Genomic DNA, 24,835 nt, shown 5'->3' with positions numbered 1-24,835 from the left:
AGTACTTCTGATTGTCGTCTCAACTCATTATCACATACTTTTACTGTGGGGCTATGACAGTCAATAGCAAATTAGTTTGACATAATGTATATTATCTCACCACCACTAATGAGATGGGTGTGCTTGAAGCATGTCGTGTCGGAGGTTCTCAAAGTCTGTGAGCGTGGTTGACAGTGTGCACCTCATCTCTGCTGTCACATCCAACCTGGCATGATATTTGGCTTTAAGACAGAGCACAGAATCCAGCTTCACACAGATGTGAACGGGCGAAGGATACCATGAGTTTTATGGTGCTTTCAAGACAACTGGGAACTCAGAAAATACGAGGTCAAATCATGACGTCAGTGATCTTCAGGTCGGAAAGTCAGAGTCAGAGTTCCCGAGTTGGATGACCGTTCAATACAATTTTTCCCAGTCTGATCTCTTTTTTCCCCAAGTTCCCAGTTGTCTTGAACGCAATGAAGTCGGATGTTGGAGATTTCCAAATTCCCAGTTATGGTATTCCCTTTGTGTCAGGAACCAAAACTCCTCTATCGTGACCTGTGAACGTGTTTTCTGCAGCATTCGGTCACATGACAGCTCAATCAGCTGTCAACTGGACCAGGAACACAGTCAAACGGATTGGGAAGTAGGTCCCAAAGTGGTCTTCCACGTGTTGGAGGTGAGCAGTCGTGTGGGACACTTACTGATGCTGTTTCTGTTAGAAACATGCACAGCCGAGGGAAAGGTGCATGGTTGGCTTTTGAAAGACTCTCCAATAAGAGTTCTTTTCTCTGAATCCACTGATTCGGTCACTCATCTGAGGAACGTTTCTGCATTTCCCCTGCATGCTTGCGTTCAGTTCGTTCAGTTTCCCAAATATGTCTGTTATTTTCGTAAGGAGTGTTTCTTTACATTACAAAGAAAGTTAACTAAGTCTGTTTTTCTTGACATCCATTGTTACTGACAACAGTTCCTCTCTCAATGCTCTGACCCCATATCTCCAACTAGTTTTGCAAACAGGCGTGTGCCCAGTGGATGTGGTTAAATGTAGTTTACAATCGAAGTGACCTGCTGCAGTATATCTCAGTTCTGTGCTCAGCTCTTTTGCCACCACTTGCTCTCCGTGTATCATACAATGCGTCCGTAATGGCAGAGGGAGACACATTCATAACTAGAGTGCAGAGGCCTGCCCACCGTCCCGCTATAGATTGAGCCCCAACTGTACAAAAGCCCACCATTTAATCCCATGGAATCTGTTTTTCGTCAATATAGCCACGCAGGACACTGAACATCCCCTGTGCCGTTTCATGCTTGGGAAATGTGAGACAAAACAATATGTCCTCATTAATAGCATCCCCCTCATGTATAACGAACATAAGTCAATGCATGTGCATCTCTGCCCTCACAGCAAACGTCCATTTGGAGAGCATAAACTGGGGAAATTTTGAGTCGTTCAGTCTTGTTTGTTAGCAATAGGATATATTCTTCCTTTAACAGTGTTATCTGACAAAGGTATTGATGTGAGCTCTGCCTCACCACACATTGTTTTCACCATATCAACTGCAACCAGTAATATCAAAGTCTCTGCAATAGCATGTGGTTTCATAGCGTAGTGGGCCTAGCCATTCACCATTCACCTACAGGGAGGAGGTGAGGGCTCTGGGAGTGTGGTGTCATGAAAATAACCTCTCACTCAATGTCAACAAAACAAAGGAGATGATCGTGGACTTCAGGAAACAGCAGAGGGAGCACCCCCCTATCCACATTGACAGGGCAACAGTGGAGAAGGTGGAACTTTTTAAGTTCCTCGGTGTACACATCACGGACAAACTGTAATGTTCCACCCAAACAGACAGTGTGGTGAAGAAGGCGCAACAGCACCTCTTCAACTTTAAGAGGTGGGAAAAAATTTGGCTTGGCACCTAAAACCCTCTTTTACAGATGCACAATTGAGAGCATCCTGTCGGGCTGTATCACCGCCTGGTACGGCAACTGCACCGCCCACAACAGCAGGGCTCTCCAGAGGGGCATCACCGGGGGCAAACTACCTGCCCTCCAAGTCTGTTTATGTTGGCAGCAGCCTCTCTGTGCTAGTGATGGCTATTTAATAGTCTGATGGCCTTGAAATAAAAGCTGTTTTTCAGTCTCTCCGTGCTTCTACATCTGTATTGCTTGCTGTTTGGGGTTTTAGGCTGGGTTTCTGTACAGCACTTTGAGATATCGGCTCTACAAAGGGCTATATAAATACATTTGATTTGATTTGACACCTACAGCACCCGATGTCACAGGAAGGCCAAAAAGAGCTATTGCCTATTCACCCCATTATCATCCAGAAGGTGAGGTCAGTACAGGTGCATCAAAGCTGGGACCGAGAGACTGAAAAACAGCTTTTATCTCAAGGCCATCAGACTGTTAAATAGCCATCACTAGCACAGAGAGGCTGCTGCCAACATAAACAGACTTGAAATCAGTGACCACTTTAATAAATGGAATACTAGTCACTGTCTTGTATTACTCATCTCATATGTATATACTGTATTCTATACTATCTTCTGTATCTTAGCCTATTCCGCAATGACATTGCCCGTCCATATAGTTATATACTTTTAATTCCATTACTTTACTTAGAATTGTGAGTATCAGGTATTTGTTGTGAAATTGTTAGATATTACTTGTTAGATATTGCTGCACTGTTGGAACTAGAAGCACAAGCATTTTGCTACGCCCGCAATAGCATCTGCTAAACATGTGTATGTGACCAATACAATTTGATTTGATTTGAACGATTCAAGTCCAACAGTCAAGAGCAGCTCATGATCTAAGTACGCTCTCTAGTATAATTTTATATTTCAAGTCACCACGGGCCTCATGGTGTAATCCCTGAGCGGTTTCCTTCCTTGTATCTTTGTGGTTACTGGGTGTATTGATCCACCATCCAAAGTGTAAATAATAACTTCACCATGCTCAAAGGGGTATTTAATGTCGGCTTTTAAAAAATGTTTTGCCATACCCCAATAGATGCCCTTATTTCCGAGGCGAGGAACATCTCCCTGGTCTTTGTGGTTGAATCTGTGTTTGAAATGTACTGCTCGACTGAGGAATATTACAGATAATGTGGGGCACAAAGATGAGGCAGTCATTCAAAAAGCATGTTAAACACTATTATTGCACACAGAGTGAGTCCATGCAACTTATTATGTGATTTGTTAAGCACATTTTTACTGCTGAACATATTTAGGCTTGCCATAACAAAGAATTTGAATATTTATGGACTCAAGTTATTTCAGCTTTTAAAATTTGATGAATTTCTAAATATTTCTAAAAACATAATTCCATTATGGGGTATTGTGTGTAGGCCAGTGACACAAAATCTCAATTTAATCAATTTAAAAGTCAGGCTGTAACACAATAAAATGTGGAAAAAGTCAAGTGTTGTGAATACTTTTTGAAGGCACTGTATACTTTACATGTGTGCACACTCATCCCAGGTCTTTCACGTACAACCACACATTCTCCTGGTTCCAACCAGCTGCAAAATCCTCCTCATGAACCACATGCAATTCACTTAACTATCTTGGGTGGTTTCCACATGGTTTCTTCCCTCAATTTTTTCATCCTCTTCCCCCAGCCATATTTCTTGTGGGTCTAGAGCAGTAAAGATTTACTAGGGGTGCTCCAGCTCTCTCTCTGACCATGCCAGGGTTTCCTGTGGTGTGAGGACACAAGCCACGGGACTGACAGGTGTCAGGCGTGTTACACACACACACACACACACACAAATGCGCACATGTACGCCTGTACATGCCCATTCACACACACATGCCTGGACATGCCCACCATCCCTTGCAAACACGCACACACACACACACACACCAGTGCATTGTAATGGCTGGAATGGAATAAATGGAACAGTATAAAACACATCAAACATATGGAAGGCACAATGTTTGACTCCGTTCCATTTATTCCATTCCAGACATGACTATTTAGCCCATCCTTAAATAGCTCCTCTCACCAGCCTCCACTGACACACACCAATACTTCAACCACACCTACACACACTAATGGTATTGGCATTATGCTTGCTTGCATCGTCGGGATGTCTGTGGGTGGCAGTTACTTGACTGCCATAAGCTGTCACTTCTGCAGAGACAATGCGCTCACACACACACCACACACACAAAGCCAGCTGTTAGGAGCCTATGATGGACTAGCATCGGCGTGTAAACAGGGGAGTGGAAATCTGCTGCTTGCTAACATGGAGAGCTTCCAATCGGGAAATCAGAGAGAGGTTTACACACAGCACAGCGGACAAGCCCAGACATGCCTCTCACACACACTGTAGCCTGTGTGGAGCAAGGACTTTGCAAACAGACACACACACAGAAACGTGCGCAAGCGCGCACAAGCACGCACACACACACACACACTGTTCTAGCGCCCGTCTGATCCCGAGCCCAATGAGTCACTGGGCTCATTATTAGCCATGTGCTCTCGGACACCTGCCAAGCTGATCAGATCTCACTGGATTCTACAGACTCTAGCTCTGACCCTGAAAGACTGCAGCATTTTATAATGAGTTCACAACCACAGAATAACAATGGAATAACTTTGAAGCTTGAGGAACTGTGCCATCGTGGCATCTCTATCAACATACCAGTAGGGGTCATTTATTCCTTATCAGTTTATTTCTTATCAGAGGACCTAGGAGAGAGTTTTAAGACCTCTGTATCTCTATATCTAGACTAGATCGAATAGACTGATCTAGTACTGCTCTAGTCGTAATAGCTGTTAGCTGTGAATTTAACTTCCACTAGACTTGGTATGTGATAATAATGGCAGATTTACTGACACACAGATACACACACTGATACACACACTGAAATACACACTGAAACACACTCTGAACAATGCTTACTACTGCAGCTGCCAGAACCAGCTAGCGGTCAGAGGTACACAGCTGTGCAGACTATTTATAAAGGCCAAATTCCACCTCCCTAAAATCCACTGCATGAGCTGGGGGAGAGAGGGGGAGAAAAATACATCCTATTTTGGGAATGCTGCTGATTGTAGCATTAGCTGTCCTCAATTTCCCTGATAACAAATGGGGAAAATTACATTACAGACATGATCCGAGAAGAGCTCTCCCCAGTTCCCACCATGCCTGTCGCTGTGAGCCCACGTTTGGGATTTCTGGGATACGGAATCTCCATTCCCTTATGAACGCAGGCTCAACTTTCACTCCCTCTGCATCTCTCAGCTCGTGTCAAGGGCTGTGACGAGGAATGAATCATTTGCATCTTTGGGGCTCGACTCTGCGACCATATGATTAGCATGTTTGAGAGTTGACTCAGAAGCCAAATAAAGCAAGATACTGGCTTAGAGTGAATAGTGAGATTTGATCATGTGGGGAAGATACTATCAGCAAGAGAAAAATGAGGGGGGGTGATTTGACAGAAGGAGGATTCATAGGAGGAAGAAGTTCAGGCGTGTTATTGACAGGGTGGGGTTACATTGACAATGTGTGTGAGGTGTAGGAGGTGGGTGGGTTGGTGGGCATGTCTTATAAGGCAGGGTGGGTGGTACACAGTAGCTACTGTATGTGCTGTATGTTCTGGGGTAGGATGGTTAGAATCCAGGTGAGTAAATGTAAATGAAGTGAGTAAGGAGAAGTACACTGAGATGTGAAGTTTACAGAGGTTTTAGTGATGAATGGAGGACGCAAATGAGGTGGGTAAGTTGTTTTGGCCTGGGTGAGACAGAGATGAGAGCCAGTGGGCTACAGTAGGCCCTGAGTTTGTCCAGTCAGTCAGAGAAACAGACAGACAGACATGTGTGGTAATAAATAACCCAGGATATAGTGGTCTTACCTTCTACCAGCTCTCACAGTCTCATGTCAGAATTAGACATTCATCCATGTTTGTCAAACGTCAAATTTTGAAGTTATTGCAAATGTCAAATTTCTAAGTGTTTAAAGTTAAGTTAAGGCATTAACCCAAAATTTTTAAGGTTAGTATTAAGTTCAGGCATTATATCCAAATTCTTACGGTTAGGCATTAACTCCGAATGGTTAAGGTAAGGGTTAAGGTTTGGGATAGGCTTAAAACAAAAATACACAAAAAAATGTATATCGCTGGATTTGAACGTGCAACCTTTGGAATCAGAGGCATATGCTTACACCCATCCGTCATCCCTGTCCACAATGCCCTATCAAAACCAAAACCCACTTGAAGGTAACAGCGCTCACTGTTGCCCCTAGTGGCCGGTTTCCACGTCATCTTCTGAAGTCCTCAGACATGGATGGACGTTGAATACTGACTTGTATCACGGGTGACCTGGCTGCTTACCTTCGGCCTCGCGGGGGCTCCAGTGTCCAGAGGGGGCGCAGGGTCGGGGGGACGAGGAGTTGGATGCGTACTGCATCAGTACCCGGCCCTCTGTGCATTTATCACACACTGATCCCACTTCTCTAGGAAACCAACAGACAGGCACACCAACCAACTTAGATACAGTTTATATGGAAAAACACTTACTTAGATACAGTTTATATGGAAACAAACTCAGATACAGTCCAATTGGACTGGCCCTCATTTAAATACAGGCCATATAGACATGCAGGTACTACTCACTTAGATACAGTCAAAATAGAGAGGTGTTAATTTAGATGTGATCCAAACAGACAGTCAACCCATTTATCCAAAATATCTCCAGGTCCTTTGCAGAGTGGAGGTCAATGCAAAAAATATCCCCATTGTGCTGCCTGCCCCATTCGTCCAGCTAATTTCACCTGTCGTAGAAGTGGCCGGAAATAGGCGGGAACCACTCCAGGGTAATGGCGGCATGCTCTTGCTCCACCACTTGGGGTGCCATGGGCACAGGGGGTGGCTTGGGATCGGGCTGCCACGTCTGGTAGATCAGGTCCAGGTAGCAGTGCATCCGGGCAACTTGGTTGGAGGTGAAAGAGTTTGTACAGTCGTCATCTACGTGGAAGAGATCAGATCAGAAAGTTTAATATGATGGTTTGTAGATTATGTATTCACGTAAACTAAGTGATATTTAGAATGTATTTTCTTTTAGAGCAGGTTAAAGGTTAAAGGTTGAATTAACCAATAGGGCAAGGTTAGGGAAGCCCTTAGAAGTAATGTACATGAACACATACAGTAGATAGAAAAACAGGACCTGGTATATACATTGTCTGTAGCAATGTTATTAAGAGAAGAGATATTCTTAAAGTCTCTACAGGTCCATGACCTGAACATACATTAGAATATATCGAGTGTGTTTTTCCAATGCAATGTCCTTGCTACATTCCACACCTGCCAAGGCACACATACTCAGGGTCAGCATACTGTATGGTTGGACATTCCTACAGATGTAGAATTTTAATTTGAGACAGTTTGCTACAGCAGGAAAATAATCCTGCAGCAACAGGAAATGTGAATTATTATGTGGATAATAGGGGTTGATTACATTTCTGAAATTTCAAAGTGGAAATAACAAACTTCAGAATACTTTTAAAACCTCAAATAAACTACAAGTTGTACATTTGCTGCATTGCAGGGAAGTTCTCCTGCAACAGGGTGATAAAATTCAGCCCCTACATCTGTTTGTGCTCTGTGTTTATTTCTGATTGAGGGTTATCCCTAGTTACCACAGCCACAAAGTTATATATTGTAAAAAATCATAAAAACAAAAAATAGGTTTTTTGTCTTCATTTAATGTTAGGGGTTAGGCATAAGGTTAACAGTTTGGTTAGGTTAGGTTCAAAATCAGATTTTAAGAAGAGAAATTATAGAAATAAGCGAGGTTGAGCGATAATTATGACTTTGTGGCTGTGGTAACTAGTGACAACCCTGAGTAAGGTAGTGGAGAGTGTGATGTGTGACGATCTGGACATGTTTGTATGGCGTGTGTGTGTGTGTGTGTGTGCGTGTTTGTGCATGCGTACATCGTGTGTGTGTGTGCCTGTTTATCTGTGTCATAAAGTGTGCACTTGTTTGTATGTGTGGTTATGAATGTGTGTGTATGTGCATGAGTATGTGTGCGTGTGTGTGCGTGCATGTGTGTGTTTCTGTGCTTGTATGTGAGCAGTGCAATCTCACCTGCGTAGCTCATGTAGTTGTTGTACGGTGTGTTTGTGAAGTGGCGACGCCCGCAGGTGTCGTTGCCAGGCTCAGGGTCTCTGCAGTGCTTGTACTTGGGCGTGGGGTTAGTGTCTTCACACAGATCTCCTGTCTCCAACGAGGGCTCAGTCTCCAGACATGCATCGTTACAGGACTCAATCTCTGAGATCCCCCGGAACACGTGGTACAGCCCGAGACTGTGGCCTATCTCATGAATCATGGTGTGGTTGTGACCAAATGTGCCGTAGAAGGAGGGATTCAGAACAATGCCACCTACAAATGGAGAGCAGACACAGACAAACACCTATTCACACTAGAAAGTACTGGAAGCTGGAGTGGGATTGAGACAATGCATTATTCATCGACCCACACAGCTTCATTATCACCTTCCTCCCTGTCAGAGCGGAGGTAGAGAGACTGCAATTACTCCCAATCAACAATGTGAGGCTGTTGAGCAGGAGGAGTGTGTGTGTGCGTGTGTGCGGGTGTGGTGTGTGTGTGTGTGTGTGTGTGTGTGTGTGTGTGTGTGTGTGTGTGTGTGTGTGTGTGTGTGTGTGTGTGTGTGTGTGCATGCGTGTGTGTGTGTGTGTCTTTACCCAAATGTGTTAATGCTTCTTTGTCCCACGGCCAAGTAGCGACTCCAGCCAGGTCTTCATCAGACGAGTTGGCAAAGAAGACATTCAGGTGAGTGGAGCCATCCAGATTCAGGATCTCTTTCAGCTCCTTTACATCCAAATAGGCTCTGGAGACCAGAGAGATAGACAGAAAGAGAGAGATACTTAAACAATATACTGTAGTTCCTAGGAATGAGAGCCAGTTCATTTCTCAAAGACTTTAGATTTACAATGGGCCCTGGAGCAAAGTTATTTCCTATTTCTGAAGAAGAATTTGAACATTTCTGACAACAATAGACCCTCAAGAAAAGAGGTAGCTAGATCATTCCGGGAGCTGAGACAGGCTTCTGATCAGATTGAAACAGAAATGAGATAGATAGTCTAGAGCCCACCTTGAGCAAGTCTGATTGAGATGTGTTTACCGTGCGTGGCTAATACTATGCAAGAGGTGGACATGGAATATCATATGAGAACACATAATCCACCCCATGAAACTGTCAGTCCCCTTCTCTCTGCCCATGTCAAAAGCCCTTATTCAATAACCAAGCTCTTGGTCTTGGCAAATCCTATTGACAAGATCAGTGAAGTCTTAATGGAGAGAGTCATACGTTGCAAATGTGAGTTTCTTCAGTTCATAGTTGTCAGCTGTTTTTGTGAACACAAGGGCAACTGGAGGTGAACTAAAAAAACATCGCTCTCTGATATATCATCACGAATCAGAATGACAAACATGCAGTAGAACGAGTTGCATTTCACATTTTGACCCTTATTTCACCCATGTTTGAGTTCCTTGTTTTAAGGAATCACAAAATATACACCTTCTATAATATCTGGTTCTAAACCATGGCATTATAGGCGACCAGCCAAAGAGAAAACCATTTATATCTACAGGGGGAGACGATGGCAGAAAATTGACCTGCTATATTTTATGTAATTACCTGAAGGATTCATTTGAAAGAGCCCTAGCTGCTTCATATGGCTAGTAAAGTAAGTCTGGACAGGACCCTGAACAGCTTCTCCCCCCGAGCCACAAGACTGCTAAATAGTTAGTTAAATAGTTCCCCAATACCTACCAGGACTATCTGTAGTGACCCTTTTTGCACTAACTCTTTTGACTCATCACATGCACTGCTGCTACTATTTATTATGTATCCTGTTGCCTAGTCACTTTATCCCTACCTATATGTACATATCTACCTCAATTACCTCGTACCCCTGCACATCAACTCTGTACTGGTATCCCATGTATATAGGCAAGTTATCATTACTCATTGTGTATTTATTCCTTGTGTAATTATTTATCTTTTTTTAAATTTATTTTATCTATCCGCAATGTTGGGAAGGACCCATAAGTAAGCATTTTTACTGTTACTCTACACCTGTTGTTTAACGAAGCGTGTGACAAAATTTGATTTGCAAAGCGAAGAAGAGGAGGGGAGGTCTCAGAATCAGGGAGAGAATCCATGAGTGGGGAAGGAGGGCAACGGAGCACGAGGGTCGAAGCGGGGCAGCCATCAACGTGAACAATAAACATGACAAATGAGGACATCGTAAAAAGGAAGAAGAAGAAAAAGAAGAGCCTGGAAACAGTTGCAGTAAAAACCATTGGTGCCAAGCCGGCCGAGGTACAGTACAGCATGTCATCCTCCTTAGTGGATAGAAATGTAGGCTGGACTACCATCCATAGCACTGGAGGAGGGGAGGACACTGGAGTGTCATAAAATATCATTGGAGTGACTGATCGTGGCAGGTGACATGTTAGGATATGGTTTGTTGAGCGTCGGGACAGCATAATGAAGGCTTTATAGGAGGTTGGGCCAAACCAAGGGGTGCAGATGGGGGAAGTACATGTCGTTATGGCACACCACAGCTGTTAGAGTGTGGTATAGGAGGACGATCTGTACCCTTCTGCTTCCTTTGACGTCAACGTACATCTTTTACAAAAGATCTGGAGCTACATCTGATTGTGGGTTTCACATATCAATAACTGTACTGTCTACCAGCAATGTAATAAAAAAACAGAGTTCTTCAGGGGCTGGTCAAGTATGTCAGTATTGTTAATTAAAGGACTGTAAGCACTTGAACTGTTTCACAATCCCCTGCTGCTGTTGATCTGCCTCTTCCAGGACCAGCAGGTGAGGAAGGATAAGGATGCTGTGTTAGTTTACTTCCTGCCACAGGGGCTGGGCCAGGTATGTTTGGAATAAAGGGGTGGCATAGTGGAAAGGTCCTCCATGGCCTATGGGAGAGCAGAGGCGAGCACCAGGCCCAGACCTACAGAGAGCACATGATATAATGTACCTCTCCCTAATCATTTCAGGAATTTCATTATTTCCTCTGAAAATATTTGTCCGGCTTTTTGGCCGTCGTGCATGAGGGGGGAAAAGGATCAGGGGGGTTTAATGGCGAGATGAGTAAGTCAGCAACAGATAAAAGCAGTACTACTGTAGATCAAAACCCATCTGATCTGAGTTCAATTAGGTTTAATGCACTGGCTCCGTTACAACAACACAACACAACACACATCAGATGTGGACTGGATGGACTGATGCAGGCTATGGCCTTGGCCGGCGCACAAACAGCAGGGGTTAGCATGACTGCATAAAAACAGGCCAGGCTGCATGTGTGTCTGTCGTGTTGCATGGATTTGCACTCTTCTGTGTGTATAAATATGTGATCAGCTTTGTAGGAAAGTAATTGACTGCTTGATGTAGTGGGATGCTGTTGAGAAAGGGGAGAGAGCAGTGGCTGTCTGACATCACTTTAGCCAGTGTCGCCCCTGGGAGTGAGTATGCCAGTCTTGGACCAGTCATGCGATCGACTTTGTCTCTCTCCCTCTCTAACACGCTCTCTCACTTTCCCTGTCTCTCCCCCTCTCTCTTCTGCGTTCTCCCTCCCTCCGGTTCTTCCTCTTTCCATCCGCCTTCCCTCTCTCCATTCCCTGGACTCAAGTCCCTTCTCTAAGGATGTCCTGTCTCTGGTATAACCCAAATTAGGACCTGAGGGTCAGTCTCATCCTCCTCAGCGCTCCTCTCCTCTCCCCTCATCGCTTACCCTTAAACCTTACCCCTCATCCTCTATCCCTTGCTTCTAGCCCCTCATCTTGCACTTTCATAAGGGACGAGCCAAACGAGGAGAAAACATTTTCCAGTCATTTGAACACTCCACTTTTCATGCATGCCCTGGGAAGAGAATCTAGATTTTAGAAAGAGACGTTGCGAGAAGACCCTCCGAGAGTAGAGGCGAGAGGAGAAAAAAAAAGGAAAATGTAACTTCACTAAATTCAGATGTCAGCGGGCATCTGTTCCTAGGCAGTCCGGGGTGTGATGAGCGCTGAAACTGCTGTGTTAATGCTTGTATATCTGATACATATTAAATAGAGGATTATGACTTCATCCATTTACACCCATATATAATTCATATAAGCCCATAAATGTGCCTCGTATACATATGTCTGGGGCTGCTGAGTGTGAAACGCTGTGGTGAGTTGGCAGCCTTACAGCCAAGAAATCCTCAGCTCTCCTGTCATCGAGTCGGTCAACACCACAGATCCTAAAGCCATCATTCATCCCTGCCTTTATTATCACACTCATGCTCTTTTTCTCCATCAATATTTTGTGTTTTTTCACCTTCCAAGGAAGACACAACAAGTGTTGACACTCAAATTTCAAAGGTTGGACAGCAGAGCTAGACAACTGGGATTTCCACAGTTACAGTACAGTACTGAGTATATAGGGCCGAGCCTAGAAACACATTATATAATTTCCATTGCTTGAAGTTCTTCTGTTTATACCAACACTCTTAATAGTGTTGTGGTGTGTCCATACCAACCAATCATGACCTTAAACTTGGGTTTCAGAGGTGGGGGCACCACCTTCAAAATGTGTTGTCCCCCCACCTCTGAAATTTGTGTGTAAATTTCAACATGACAGTTTTCCATGTGACTGCCACTGTACAACATTTCTGTACCATCTCAACCATGTAAATTATAATCAACTCCTGATTGGGAGTTTTTCCAAATCAAATCAACTATGGTGGTGATAGCAAAGTACTTCTGTCTTTCCTAACTCTTCAGTTGAGGTAGATGGAAAAGGCCAATCTTAAACTTTTACTCAACACCTCTCCGCCCCACACCCTGACCAAAATGACCCTATTGATGTCCATCACCCCCCTCTGTGGCCCACCCTCCCTACCTCATCCCATCTCAGCATCCCTCCCAGTACCGGCTGATGACATGTGGGGACGAACACACAGAGTGCAGGTGAACTCAGTCCAGGCCGGGGTCAACCAACCAACAGGTGCATTTACAAGGGTGTTACGGCTTTCATGGGAGAGTGCTAACAGCTAGTTTTACGCCCTAGCCACTCCATTAGGGGGAAGCCATTAACATGGGCCTGGTTTATGAGCTGCAGGGCTTAGGGTTTAGAAGACAGATTGTAAAGCACCCAACTCAATGGTCCTAGGAGAATACACTCATTGAGAAAGACAGGAGGGGAGTGGGCTGGGGTGTGTGTGTGTGTGTGTGTGTGTGTGTGTGTGTGTGTGTGTGTGTGTGTGTGTGTGTGTGTGTGTGTGTGTGTGTGTGTGTGTGTGTGTGTGTCTGTGTGTGTGTGTGTCTGTGTGTGTGTGTGTGTGTGTGTGTGTGCATGCATGCATGTGTGTGTGTGTCGGTGCGGTGTGCATGTGTGTGTGTGTGTGTGTGACCATTAACCTGCCACTGTGCCAGGGAGAGAGACAGTGACATGCAGAGAGGCCAAGCGGGAACAAATTGTTCTTCATCCCTGACGAAGCTGGGCCAGAGGCGTGACGGCCTCTTTTCTCACCCTGTGTAGATCCTGTGCAACAGGTATGTCGGTAAATCTAGATAGGACCATTTACGTGGAAGGAAAGACACGTCTATAGGATGTAGCATATTGAGATTGTGTGTTGTACATGTGGAATTCAACTGAGTTGCGTTCGAATGTCTCTTTTTAGTGTTTCAAACACAAACATCCGCTTATTTTTCTAAGAGAGCTGTCAGTCTCCAGACCATGTTTTCCTCTTACTCTCCGCAAAGGATACTTACTGTTGTTTTACCTCAGAAATTCACATACCGTTAAGCACAGTACCAGACATAAGTAAGAATGTCATCCCATGAAAAATGTTGGCATAACCGTAAAACAGCAAAACAACAAAGGCCTGTGAAAACAATGAAAAATATTTCCTTCGGCGAAGGGGGGAGTGTTAAGTATTATCGCTGGTATTTCCAGAGGAACCTCTGTCTGTGGACTGCAGAGAAGAGTAGCTAGCGCAAGCGGCCTACCACAGTACCCTGCTAGCCAGATTCCTAAACACACTAAGTGGTAACAGGCATGAGGGCTACAAAAATAAACGCAGGACCTCACAGCCATTGTTCCCTTGCGTATGTGGCGCGCTGTTCATCCAGAATTCCACAATTAACAAGGAATGTTGAATAATGTTTGTAGTGTGGTCCTCCACATACCACAATCAAACCAAAATAAGCAAGCACTTGGGGAGCTTCTCTTTATCAACTTAAGAATTCTCTCTCTCTCTCTCTCTCTCTTACTTAATTTCTCTCAATCTCTCTTATCCCCCCTTTCAACAGCCCATCTTTCATACGCCTGCAGGGATATTTGAATGGTAGGGACTGTAAGCGTGTGCCAATAGCTGATTTCTAAGAGAAGCCGTCTAGGCTGATTGTTGATGAATGACTTTGTAATGATGACTGAAACGGAGGGGAGGGAAGAGATGGCAAACCCACCTGCTTTTGCTTTCTGATGTCGCCTCACACAAAGTTGTTTAGCAGCCGTTTTAAATACAGAGAGTGCCAGCGAGACAGTGCTTCCAGGCCTGAGCAATGAGAATGATAGAAAACAGCCTAGTGCCTTGATTCTGGCTACATCAGAAAGACACAAATAATCCCCACAATAACCCTATTTGGAGCTTTTTCCACCCCCCCCTCTCTTTAGCATGGCAGCGTCCAAAAACATTTACGAGCATCTGACATTGGTCGATTTTTTATCCAGGCAGTGAGAGAACTTCAAGACCACAAGGACCCCCCTACAACTGCCACAAAATGTCTCCGGCCTCTGTGTTTGAGTGTCACGCCTGCCAAGAAAAATCCAATCCTTTACTACTGGAGCCCCTCAAGGTCCATGACAAAAAGCAGTTCCAGAGTGAACCAGAGACTGTTTTTCTCAATGCTGCTCAATCATCCTCTGTGGTACAGAGTAGGAATCCTGCAGATACTGGCAGGTACTAGATCAGTGGAGGCCACCGCATCTCCTCCCAGTAACCCTATCAAACTGTTCCTCGCCTCAATCCTGCAGTAATCAAACTTCAAAATGATTTTCTGAGGTAAAAAAAAAATACTATGATTTTTCTGTAACATTCTTGCAGAGGCTTAAAGAGAAGAGCAGTAACAGTGCAGAGAAGTGTGCCCCCCCCCTTCCAAGGGAGATATACTTCCCCTGCAAAAATGCCTCTTGGGTGTTTCCTGGATAGAGTAGTACTACGTTGAAATGAGTCCCTATTGCTGCTAGCAAAGTGATGCTGGTCACTCTCCTCTGACCTGTAATTACCCCTTCTGGTCTTTCTAGAGTGTAATTGTTTCCAATCTCACTTGTTTCCAATCAATCTAGCTTCATTGGGGCAGCAGGGGATAGACGGAGAAGAGCGAGGGAGAGAAAAAGAAGTTGAAAAATGAAGAGAGAAAAAATCCATCTGGGCTCTCCCAGGGTCACTACAGTGTGTTTCGTTGGTTTGCCCCCCCCCCTCAAGTGTAGGATGCGGATTGAGTCTGTCTTAAAGCCAGATTGGACTCGCGGCCTCAGAGGACACCCTGCTGGGCCACACACACTGCCGGGGGTAGAGTTACACTCTGCTCACAGAAGGCCAGCCAGGAGACAGTGGAACTGACAGACTGTGTATCAAAACCTCACATCAGTGTCCTGACTGACTGTGTAATGAGAAGATGTGTGCAGTTATGTGAGTCACTCCAGACAGTGTGTATGTATGACAACAATGGATCATAGCAGTGAAAAATAACAGTGTTGGTGAGGGTAGCATGCACAGAATGCCATGTCAGGTACACATACATATATAGTACTTGATAGTACTTACGATTGAACAATCAGACACAAAACTGTTGACTAGACCCTGAAAAACGGGCAAATCCTAACTTGAAGATCAAATGTACAGTACATACAAATCTCCTTTCGACATCATTTCATGCTTTGTGAGAAACCTCGACTCCAACTTTGGAGCCAGGCTATATCTTTGTTTAGGACTCATCAAGCAGCGACAAAGAGAAAGACAAAGACAGAGAGCTGACCTGTGTGGAGAGGAGCGGTTGAAGCAGGTCTTGGTCACATCCGTCACATTGGGGTTACAGCAGTCTCCGTTGTCGTAGAAGAAGTTGTCCCAATTACACTCGGGGTCGCACACCCCGTTGCCCTGCTTGGACTGAGGGCAGTGGCTACGGTGCCTAATACAGTCACCCGCATCTAAACCCGTCAGCGTGTGGTTGCACTCTGGGTCGCACGCCTCGTCACCCACTTTGCTGATGTCACAGTTGGCCAGGACCAGACGGTGGCGCAGCGAGGAGTTGGTGACGTTGTGGACGCTCAGCTCCCAGGTGATGTTGTAGACGGCGAAGGCGTTGTTGAGTTGCTGGTGCTGCAGGTGGATCTGACGAGGCGTGACGGTGGGCCGGCGCCGAGCGTCGTCCCACACGTTGACCACACGGTAACGCACCGTCTTGGACTTCCGGAAGGTCCAGGTGCGGTTGTAGTTGGTCACCACTTCCACGTTGTCGCAGACAGTTTGACCACAGGGCGGGGGTTCCAGGGTAGTGTCCAGAGACCCTCCAGTTCCACCTTCTCCTACCCCTACTCCAGCCTGCCCCACCCTGCTGCAACCCTCCTCTGGCTGGGGGAAGCTCCCATCCTTCACCGTCAGCCACTTCCGGGCAGGGTGTTCAAAGGTCTCCCTGATCACCAGCAGAGGAGCATCTTGAGGATTTTCATGACCCTGCATGTCCCTGATTATCTGCCTCTGTCCCCGTGCCTCCCTCCACAGACTTACCCTCTCCACAGTCCCCCGGTAGTTATGGTTCAGAGCGTTCCCGCCCACCATCAGCACCTTGCACTTCTTGGTCAGATGGCTGAAGACGTTGCCCGACTGTTCACGGCTGACGCCCACCTGGGCGCCGTTGACGTAGAGCTTCATGTAGAGGCCGTCGTAGGTGACTGCCAGGTGGGCCCAGGTGTTGGGCAGGTAGCGGGCGTTGGAGTGGACGGAGGTGACCTTGTGGGCACGGTCCGTCTTTAGGGAGAAGAAGAAGCGTGGGTCACGGTTGCCCTGCTCGCTGACCGCCCGGATGCCCAGCAGCCAACCCCGGTCGCTGGAGGCGTAGAAACACTTATCGTACAGACCTGGGAGAGAGCAGAGAGAGAGGGACAGTCAGTTAACATTAGATAGAGAGACAGAGAGAGATATGGTAAGACAAATAGAGAAAAAGAGAGAAAGAAGCTTTGCCTTTCAGAAAGGTCCTGACTACATCAGCAAAGATACACCTTCATTTAATTTAAAGAGAACAACACTCAATCAAGATAGTAAGAGAGCGAGAAAGAGCGAGGGTGTTAGATAATTCACTGATCACCTCTAGTACAGCTGAGAGAGAGCAGAGCTCAACACTACAGCAGCCAGTGCTGGAGTGGTGAGTAAAAGTAAAGATACCTTAATAGACAATGACTCAAGTAAAAGTCACCCAGAAAAATACTACTAGAAAAAAGCTAAAAGTATCTGTTTTTAAATGTACTTAAGTGTAGTGGTGGAAAAGTACTCAATTGTCAAACTTGAGTAAAAGCACAAAGTAAATGCCATACATTAAATGTCATATATTAAGCAAACCAGAAGGCATGATTTTCTTGTTTTTATTTACAGACAGACAGGGGCACACTCGTACACATAATTTACAAACTCAGTATTTGTGTTTAGTGAGTCCGCAGGTTAGAGTCAGTAGGGATGACAACTCGTTATATTGATAGTTGTGTGAATTGGACCATATTGCTGTCCTACCTGAACATTTGAAATGTAATGAGTACTTTTGGGTATCAGGGAAAATGCAGAGGAGTAAAAAGTACAGGAATGCAGTGGAGTAAAAAGTACAGGAATGCAGTGGAGTAAAAAGTACAGGAATGCAGTGGAGTAAAAAGTACAGGAATGCAGTGGAGTAAAAATGAAAGTTGTAAAATATTGAAATCGTAAAGTATAGATACCCCCAAAAATCACTTAAGTATTACTTCAAAGTGTTTTTAGTTAGTTACTTTACACCACTATCATTTGTATTCTTAGTTATTAACATTTCAAGTTTAGTCTCAGGGGCCTCACGGCTTTGGTCCCGCCCCAGAGCTAGTTTTTCAGGCTGTCTCCTGAACAACATCAACCTAGGAGGTCTGCTTCAAGTCGCCCATAGCCAATTCTTAATGTGAATTTTTTAACAGTAAAATGTGTACGCTCTACTGTAGAGTTTACGTCTTATAGTTCATCCAACAAAATGTCAAATGCATCTGTGTGTCATGTAATCACATTCTCTCATTCTTCAGATGTAGGCCAGACATGAACAATATGGTACAGATTATGTAGTAGATGTACTGACACGATACATTTGAAGATAGTATTGACATAATGTCCTGGAAATTGGGTTAAGGTGCATGCAGTATTTAGCTTGGGGAGACCCATCGAAACTCTTACAAGAAAGATTTTATGAGCATTGAGGCCATTTCAACATTTCGGGGGAGCCAGACATAGTAGTTTTCTGTGAAAACCATGCTATGCTAGAGGCACCGAAACAACTTTTTCCCTGTTGCACTTGGAAAGCATGTCAGCTTCAGCATGGTAATGTGCTTTCACTTCTTAGGTGATCTCTAAATGCTAAATGTTTCTGTGTTTAGAGTCCTTACAACAACAACAAAAACACGTCAAATTTGCAGTTTCACATGTAAGAAAAGACTGTGAAAATGTCACTTTCACATGTGGAATTGCAGATTCAAATTGAAATAATGTCTTCTCCTCACATGTGATAAGACGTAACAGTGGACAGAATACATTTTTAGGGGGCAGGTTAATGGATCACATTCAAATGGTGACATAGTTCTGCTGTATGAAGGTTAAAGGGACAATCCTTAGTTGCTACATTCATTTTTGGACTTATAAATTAATGATATGTACCTATTGATTCTTGAAGAATGGATTGTATAAATGCGCCATGAGCTTAGTTTAACTGTTGTTAAAGAACCCAAAATTCAAACTTGTTTTACGCAAATGTTTGGAAACAAATTGTAAATGTAAGCAACAATTGTATAGCCTAAAAAAAGTCAAACCTATAATTTTGATGTCATGGATGTCGGGGATTGCATCTATAGCGTAGTCTACGGATTTGAGAATGATTGAATTTCTCCAGATCCATCCCTCAGCTGTTTACTGAAACAGTGGCGGGGATGACAATTTGTTCATGTTTAAATGAAGGATTGCCACTGTAAGCACCCTTAATAGAGTAATAGTGTAATTATATGGTGCAATCCTCTTGTGAGTGAGTTACTTTTGTACCCTTTAATATCAAGCAAAACTTCTGAAGTCGAATACAAAGTTCTTAGTATTGTAAACAAAAATAATGATATTGAAAGCAAAACATAAAACCAAAAGCAAAAATAGCCAAACAAAATATTGCAAGGAAATAACTTCCAAATGTGAGAACAAATGAATTATAAATGGATAAGAAAAGTATATAATCTGAAAATGTTTTTATAGTAATGACATTTTCCCTGTTTTTTGTTATGTTACCCTGTTACCCCCTTTGCTGCCTTTTTTCCAGTTGCAAAATTTGGTATGTTAAAATTCCAGCAACATACCACCCTACGTCCCACTACTGATTTGTCTCTGAAGCTAAGCAGGGTTGGTCCTGGTCTATCCCTGCATGGTAGACCAGACGTACCTGGAAGTGCTGAAAAAAAATCTATGAATGTGAAATTTCATGTGTCCGAAAACCACATCTGACTCATGTGAACATTAAAAATCCCATCAGATTTTTTAATTTTTTATTATAAAAAATAAAAAAATGTACCCCTTTTCGTGATATTAATTTGGTCGTTACAGTCTTGTCCCATCGCTGCAACTCCCGTACGGACTCGGGAGAGGCGAAGGTCGAGAGCCATGCGTCCTTCTGAAACACAACCCTGCCAACCCGCACTGCTTCTTAACACACTGCTTGCATAGCCCGGAAGCCAGCCGCACCAATGTGTCGGAGGAAACACTATAAAACTGGCGACCGTGTCAGCATGCTAAGCCCGGCCCGCCACAGGAGTCGCTAGAGCGCGATGAGACAAGAACATCCCATCCGGCCAAAACCTCCCTAACCCTGATGGGCCAATTGTGTGTTGCCTCATGGGTCTTCAATTTGTGGCCAGCTGCGACACAAACCCGGATCTGTAGTGTCGCCTCAAGCGCCTTAGACCGCAGCGCCACTCAGGAGGCCCCATCTGAATTGTTTACGTAATTTGTTCACACGTGTCCGAAAACACACATTTTTTTCACATGGGTGTGTGTACGTGTGCGTACAGTACGTGTGTGAACACAATGTGTGTATGCCTATGCACATTCACCAGAGAACTCTGATATGCCTAATACCTAGCAGAGCTCCTCAAGCATGAGGAAGTACAGTACATGTGCTCACAAATCATTTTTGCGGAGAAGTGGGATCCCCCGCTCGCAGGGGCATATGTTTCAAACACGGGGGGAAAGCAGTACTCCGAATCCTGCGAGGGGCCCTGTGGAAGTCAGTGCTGTTTAAGATGAGGTAGGACAATTTTTTTTCATGAGTATGGCCTTATTTTTACAACAGCATATTGGATGACTCTCATTCATATTCCATTTGCCCAGTTCTCTATATATTTCTCTATTGCTTCTCCTTCCTTTTGGAAGAAATTAAATCAACTACTCACCACATTTTATATACTGCAGTGCTAGCTAGCTGTATCTTATGCTTTCAGTACTAGATTAATTCTCTGATCCTTTGATTGGGTGGACAACATGTCAGTTCATGCTGCAAGAGCTCTGATAGGCTGGAGGACGTCCTCCGGAAGTTGTCATAATTAATGTGTAAGTCTATGGAAGTGGATGAGAACCATGAGCCTCCTAGGTTTTGTATGGAAGTCAATGTACCCAGAGGAGGATGGAAGCTAGCTGTCCTCCGGCTACACCAGGGGGCTACCGTACAGTGTGCTGTTAAGGCTACTGTAGACCTTATTTGCAAAATAGTGTGTTTTAATCAATTATTTGGTTGTGTGATTATATTTAGTGTAGTTTAACTAAAAATTATAACTTTTTTAAATGTTTTACAATTGACATTTTTATGAAATTCACTGAGGAGGATGGTCCTCCCCTTCCTCCTTTGAGGAGCCTACACTGGCATCCACATAATGAAGTAAAGATATCTGAGACGATTTCAGGTCTTTTTAAACCAATGTGAACCAAGTAGGAGTGTCTAATGCAGACCAATACAATCCAATGCAACCCAATGCAATCCACAGTATTCACACAGCAATGGGTTGTATGGGTTACCTTCAGACGAGTCCCGGGGCACTAGTGGGAGTCATAGAGCAAAACGGAGAACACCATCGTGTTCGTGAGAGACTTCCCATTCTATAGACTGGTCATGCAGGCCAAACCGTCTGGAAGCTACAGACATTTTCGAAGAACAATATTGGGGATGTCTCATGGTCTGACAAACACTGCTGTGGCTCGGCCACCTTCCACCAGAAGGCCAACATAGGCAGATGCGGTGGATTGAGACGCAGCCCATGCAATATATGTATCTGATATCTCTAGCTTAAACTGGCAGATTTTGATAGGGATTTTTTTATCATCTTACTTAGATTGACGCACCAGTGCTTCAATAGACTCTTAAGGATTTTTCACGTTTTTCATCAGCTGTACATACATACAGTAAGAGTCAGGGGGATATTCTAATTCCAAAGCCATTCAAAGAGTATGGTGGGGTTCAACGTCAAGGTCAGTCGTATTGAGTGTGACGTTCTTACTGTTTCCACTACAGTGCAAGGAAAAAACCCTCCATCTGTCAGCTAGCGCACTCAAGGCTAAAAGGTGTTCTGAAATGTGTGTAAGGCTCCTAGTGTAAACAGCTGTCATAATTCTGCCAACCTCAATTCATCTAATATAGTACACTTTTCCAGACCCAACCTGCTCTGAGGTTGGATGGGGCACACAACACACACACACGCACACGCACAGGAATTTGCATACACACACTGACGCTACGGCTAAAAGCCATTCGTGTCAGGTTCAAAGTCAACCTTGCTTGAACTTGCGATTTGTCTTCCCCCAAAGCAAACACACTCAGATACAGAAAAAAGAGAGAGAAAATGTCAGAGAAATCTGATGAAAAGCAGGGAGAAAGGGAACAATGGCCTTTGCGTGTGCTTTTGAAATGTTTGGGCTCTGAAAGTCGGGGAAAGGGACTGTGTGTACGGACACAGTGAAGTGAGCGTCACACTGGATATTTGACATGTTGGAAATTTCCACGGATACTTTTGACTCTAAACACAATAGACATCCCACAGGTGAAAACCCTTTAACCACCAGAAAAATTACAGTCAATTACAAGTCAATTACATTTTGCTCTATAACTAACTTGAGACATCTTTCAACAATGTAATTAACTTGAAACCTTTTCATTACGTTTAATGATTAAAAAGAGAATGCAAATGATCTCTTATGTGGCAAAACTATACAGTAACAGACAGCTTGGGGAAAATACCATGGTAATTTGACAGCATTTTCCAGCCTTAGATTACCTCAACAGAACCCCCACACCTCATCCTTAAGTTTCCTACTCCAGTCTGAAATCAAGAGATGAGTGACTACATGTAGTCCTTTGCTGTGTCCTGTGGCTTTCCTCTAACGTATTATAAAACTATAAACCTAGAGTGAGTATTAAAGTTTAATACTCAACTATCTCATTAACCAAAGTGTATTTATGTCATCTTAGATGGTATATGTCATTAGTTTTATATGATCTAACATCTAAAACCTTCAGAGCACTTAAGTGCCTCTCTGCTTTGTTATCAAATGATGCGTCTGCCAACATGGGCATTTATTGTTTACAGCTGGTCATGGAAGAGAAACTCTGATCCACTGTCTTGCTATTTATTTCCCTTCCTTTGATGTAAGACAGGCCTCCATGACCTGGATAAAAGGGCAAAAAGGTCAGAAGTAAAGTTCATCTCACATTAGGACACGGAACATGACATGCTAATGTGTGACATGAACTGCCATGAGGATGTAAAGTACATGGTAGCATTCAGTCAAGTTGAACTGTAATTTAAGGGTCCCCTTCCTCATTAAAGACCATCTTTGAGTAACTTTAAAAAGCGGGGCGAATTGTTACAACATGTCAACATGTCACAATAGGGAGAAGACAATGCTACAGATTCTTTGACTGGAGGGTTAGCCCAAAGAGGCTAAGCTGAAGCAACAGCACTCGTCCTCCTTTGTAAAATGAAAGGCTGATCAGTGACAGGTGTTGGTGGAGCGTTTGCGTGTATTTGAACGAGTGCCCAAATCAATTCAGCTAGCCAGTGGAGTCGTAACACTGAGCTATTCCATTATTGCTACCCTGGGATCCTGAGTAAAAAGAATGCTTCCTTTTTTATCCCTTTTTTGACGGTCCTTTCTACTTCCTGTGTGCGCATGCTCATTTTGTCAACGCTGTTCAAGGTCCTGAATCGTGTTGCTCTGCTGGAGTCATTCTCCTGCAATTCCATCGACCAAATCTGCATTACAAATGACAACGTGTGTGTGTATGTGTGTCATACAGGTCAGTTTTACATCCCCTGCATTCCTGTTTGATAGCAGTAAGCAGACCACAGCGGGTACATCTCCTCATGTCAGTAGGCAGTGAGTTCTCCTGGAAAGTGCCCATCCCGTAAATGCCTCTCTGTGTCTCAGAGCAAATGTTACCACTAACAAACAGGCATCACTAAATACATTGCATTCTGTAAATACGTCAGCAATGGTGGGGCCTACACATGCCAGCAATGCAACATACGTACATGGTGGGGCCTACACATGCCAGCAATGCAACATATGTACATGGTGGGGCCTACACATGCCAGCAATGCAACATATGTACATGGTGGGGCCTACACATGCCAGCAATGCAACATACGTACATGGTGGGGCCTACACATGCCAGCAATGCAACATATGTACATGGTGGGGCCTACACATGCCAGCAATGCAACATACGTACATGGTGGGGCCTACACATGCCAGCAATGCAACATATGTACATGGTGGGGCCTACACATGCTAGCAATGCAACATATGTACATGGTGGGGCCTACACATGCCAGCAATGCAACATATGTACACATGGTGGGGCCTACACATACCAGCAATGCAACATATGTACATGGTGGGGCCTACACATGCCAGCAATGCAACATACGTACATGGTGGGGCCTACACATGCCAGCAATGCAACATACGTACATGGTGGGGCCTACACATGCCAGCAATGCAACATACGTACATGGTGGGGCCTACACATGCCAGCAATGCAACATATGTACATGGTGGGGCCTACACATGCCAGCAATGCAACATATGTACATGGTGGGGCCTACACATGCCAGCAATGCAACATATGTACATGGTGGGGCCTACACATACCAGCAATGCAACATATGTACATGGTGGGGCCTACACATACCAGCAATGCAACATATGTACATGGTGGGGCCTACACATGCCAGCAATGCAACATATGTACATGGTGGGGCCTACACATGCCAGCAATGCAACATATGTACATGGTGGGGCCTACACATGCCAGCAATGCAACATATGTACATGGTGGGGCCTACACATGCCAGCAATGCAACATATGTACATGGTGGGGCCTACACATGCCAGCAATGCAACATATGTACATGGTGGGGCCTACACATGCCAGCAATGCAACATACGTACATGGTGGGGCCTACACATGCCAGCAATGCAACATATGTACATGGTGGGGCCTACACATACCAG

General features: G+C 44.4%; 1 protein-coding gene across 3 annotated transcripts in view; it reads right to left on the bottom strand.

Moving 5' to 3' along the window:
* Window positions 1-24,835, bottom strand: part of LOC112233499 (pappalysin-1) — a 126,484-nt gene that overhangs the window by 96,697 nt on the left and 4,952 nt on the right. For all 3 annotated transcript variants that reach the window (XM_042311198.1, XM_042311199.1, XM_042311200.1), the window contains exons 2-6: window positions 16,053-17,154; window positions 8,702-8,847; window positions 8,085-8,378; window positions 6,770-6,962; window positions 6,330-6,451 (exon numbers count right to left, since the gene is read on the bottom strand). In XM_042311198.1, the coding sequence (XP_042167132.1) occupies window positions 6,330-6,451; window positions 6,770-6,962; window positions 8,085-8,378; window positions 8,702-8,847; window positions 16,053-17,154 (1,857 nt within the window). The remainder of the gene's footprint in view (window positions 1-6,329; window positions 6,452-6,769; window positions 6,963-8,084; window positions 8,379-8,701; window positions 8,848-16,052; window positions 17,155-24,835) is intronic.

This window comes from Oncorhynchus tshawytscha, linkage group LG33, assembly GCF_018296145.1.
Source record: "Oncorhynchus tshawytscha isolate Ot180627B linkage group LG33, Otsh_v2.0, whole genome shotgun sequence".
Taxonomy (NCBI): domain Eukaryota; kingdom Metazoa; phylum Chordata; class Actinopteri; order Salmoniformes; family Salmonidae; genus Oncorhynchus; species Oncorhynchus tshawytscha.
The sequence above is the reverse complement of the archived record's forward strand: the minus strand, read 5'-3'. Positions and strand labels throughout refer to the sequence as shown.